This window comes from Mus caroli, chromosome 10 (assembly GCF_900094665.2).
Source record: "Mus caroli chromosome 10, CAROLI_EIJ_v1.1, whole genome shotgun sequence".
NCBI lineage: Eukaryota > Metazoa > Chordata > Mammalia > Rodentia > Muridae > Mus > Mus caroli.
The window spans coordinates 121,458,143-121,461,000 of NC_034579.1; the positions used below are offsets into that span (position 1 = coordinate 121,458,143).

The 2,858-nt window shown below is 39.4% G+C and overlaps 1 protein-coding gene across 1 annotated transcript; it reads right to left on the reverse strand.

Moving 5' to 3' along the window:
* Positions 1 to 534: 534 nt before the first annotated feature.
* LOC110303649 (olfactory receptor 6C2-like) lies at positions 535 to 1,473 on the reverse strand. The gene has a single exon (XM_021174812.1). It carries the CDS (start codon positions 1,471 to 1,473, stop codon positions 535 to 537), a length of 939 nt encoding a protein of 312 aa, XP_021030471.1.
* Positions 1,474 to 2,858: the final 1,385 nt, after the last annotated feature.

Genomic DNA, 2,858 nt, shown 5'->3' on the forward strand with positions numbered 1-2,858 from the left:
CCCTGATAAAGTTCTTATTCCCTCTAAAATCTACTGAGCTGGGTCTCCTCTGTCCACACTTCTCTCAGCCTCCTGATGCTTCAAACTACAACTGGAATGTCTCACAATACTTTACTTATAGGGTTTGAGGTCTTTTCTAGCCCAAAGTTCCAAACTTTTCTCCATTCATCCTAAATTAGTTCCAAAGGTACAATGACTACAGAGTCAAGTCAATCATGGCGATGGCTCCATTCTTCATTCAAAATCTCTGTATCAGTTACTTTTCACATTGCCGTGACAAAATAACTGGCAAAAGAAACTAAAGATGGTTTATTTTGGCTCACACTTTGAGGGTACGGTCCATTATGGCATGGGTGGTGGCAGGAGCTTGAGGCAGGTGGTTATATTGTATCCTCCACCATAAAACAAGGCTTGATATAGGTGTGTTTTCCCACTTCTGTTAACCTATAATCCCTCACAAGCATGCCCAGAGGTTTGTTTCTAGATAATTGTAGATCCAGTTAATTTAACCATATTAACCATTGAAGAGGTCCCTTAGCTCTTTATGAAAGAGGCAATCCTTTTGATCATGTCTTTGAAAGCTTGAACCACTTGCTTATTCCTCAGAGTGTAGATAAAAGGATTCATAACTGGAGCAACCGAAGTCGTGAGCACAGACACAACTTTATTTACAGCCACTCCTTCTTTTGCAGATGGTTTAATATAGATGAAAATGCAGCTGCCGTAAGTGATAGAAACCACAATTATATGAGAAGAACAAGTAGAAAAAGCCTTTTTCCTTTGCTGGGCTGATGGGAATCTGAGGATGGTTCTGATAATGTATGTGTAAGACATTACCACACACAGTAACGTGAACATGAGTGTCAGCACAGCCAAGATCAACACAAACCGCTCTATGAACTCTGTGTTGGAGCAGCTGATCTTCAGGATGGGAGCAGCATCACAGCCAAAGTGATCTATGACATTGGAGTTGCAAAACTCAAGCTTAAAGCTTATGCTATAAGGTGGGATGACAATAATTAAAGCCATTAAATAACAGCCAATAAGGAACTGGATGCAGACCCTGTTGCTCATGATGGTGGTGTAATGCAGAGGCTTGCAGATGGCCACATATCGGTCATAGGACATGGCAGTCAGCAGAAAAAACTCAGTCACACCCAGGACAATAACAAAAAATAGTTGAGTGGCACATGCATTGTAGGAAATGGTATTGTCCCCAGACGCCATTGTGTAGAGGAATCTGGGAATACAGACAGTTGTGAATGAGACCTCCAAAAGGGAGAAATTTCTGAGGAAAAAATACATGGGAGTCTTAAGGTGGGAATCCACCAGTGTGAGAGTGATGATGGTCAGGTTACCAATCACGCTCAATAAGTAGGTTAAGAGCAAAAATATGAAAAGCAGAATTTGAAGATTTGCATCATCGGTTAGTCCTACCAGGATGAATGTAGTAATTGCTGTATAATTTTTCATCACTGATTCCTGACTGTGGCCTGTCTATTTGTGAAAATAAGAGAAATTAGATTGAGGATAAGGACTGTCAGCATGAGGGATCATTAGGGAGAGGCACAAATGTTAGCTTAAGTGATATAATTTAAAAAAAAATGTATTTATTCTTTTACCACACAATACACCCTGACCACAACTTCTCCTCTTTCCTCCATTTTCTGACTTCCACCTCCACTTTCCTGATATGTGCTAATAAAATGTTACCAGGGTGGTAGCTGACTAGCAGTTAATGGCACTTATGCTAACTAATGCTAAGTAGTAAGTCTAAATTATGCTGATAATTATACTAAGAAGCAGCCAGCCAGCTCTTATAGTTTCCTATTATTGTACTGACATAGTATTTTTTTTTTTTTAGTATATTAAATTAATTAGCTGGACATTCTTTGATTAACAGCTGCCTGGAAATGTTCAGAGTTAATGAGGAGAAAAACACTATCCTAAATATGTATGTTTTGTAATGTCATGAACCAATAGCTCCCAGTGTGGTCATTATCTTAGTTTCCTGTTAAGACAGTGAAGTTGAAAATGTGTCTTCAACCTCTGTTTCTGATTTACTATTAAAATCCACACCGTGTACTAATTACCTCATGTTTTGCTTCCCTTTTAAAAGTATACAAAACTGGTCCTGCCATTCTATTCTAAAGACAGAACCAGAGTGTTCTATAGATGAACCCAGCATGGTTATACATGCCCATAATACAGCCCTTGTGAGGCTGAATCAGAAGAACCACAAGTGCAAGCTTAGTCTGGGTTGTTTAGTGAGCACCGTCTTCAACACTCACCCCCACACTCACATACACACACACACACACACACATGCACACACACATACACACAAAGATACACTCACACATAACATACACACATATACACATACACACATATACACAATATATATACACATTCACACACACATATACACACACTCAAAAGCATGCACACCTCCCACATACACACAGGGACACACTCATACACGCATATATACACATCAGACACATACTCCATCCACATCCTCACACATATACACACAATCACATACACACAAATATATGTTTATACACACCTCACACACATATATTCAGACACACTCACAAGCACACACATATTCACAAATTCTCACCCTTCACCCACCCTTATATACACCCATACATGAGATCCATCCTTAAGTTCAGAGGGATTCCCCTTCCCTTAGAATGGGATTCAAGTATCTCTCCCTGGTTTCCAGGTTCCTCATGACCACACTACTGTGTAATGCTGGCAGTTCATCTTTTGTTTGTATAGCTGTGCTAGGCTTCAGTTCTTTGAAGACATTAAAGTTCTCGTCATTAAAGAATTTTTTTGTTTTTGTT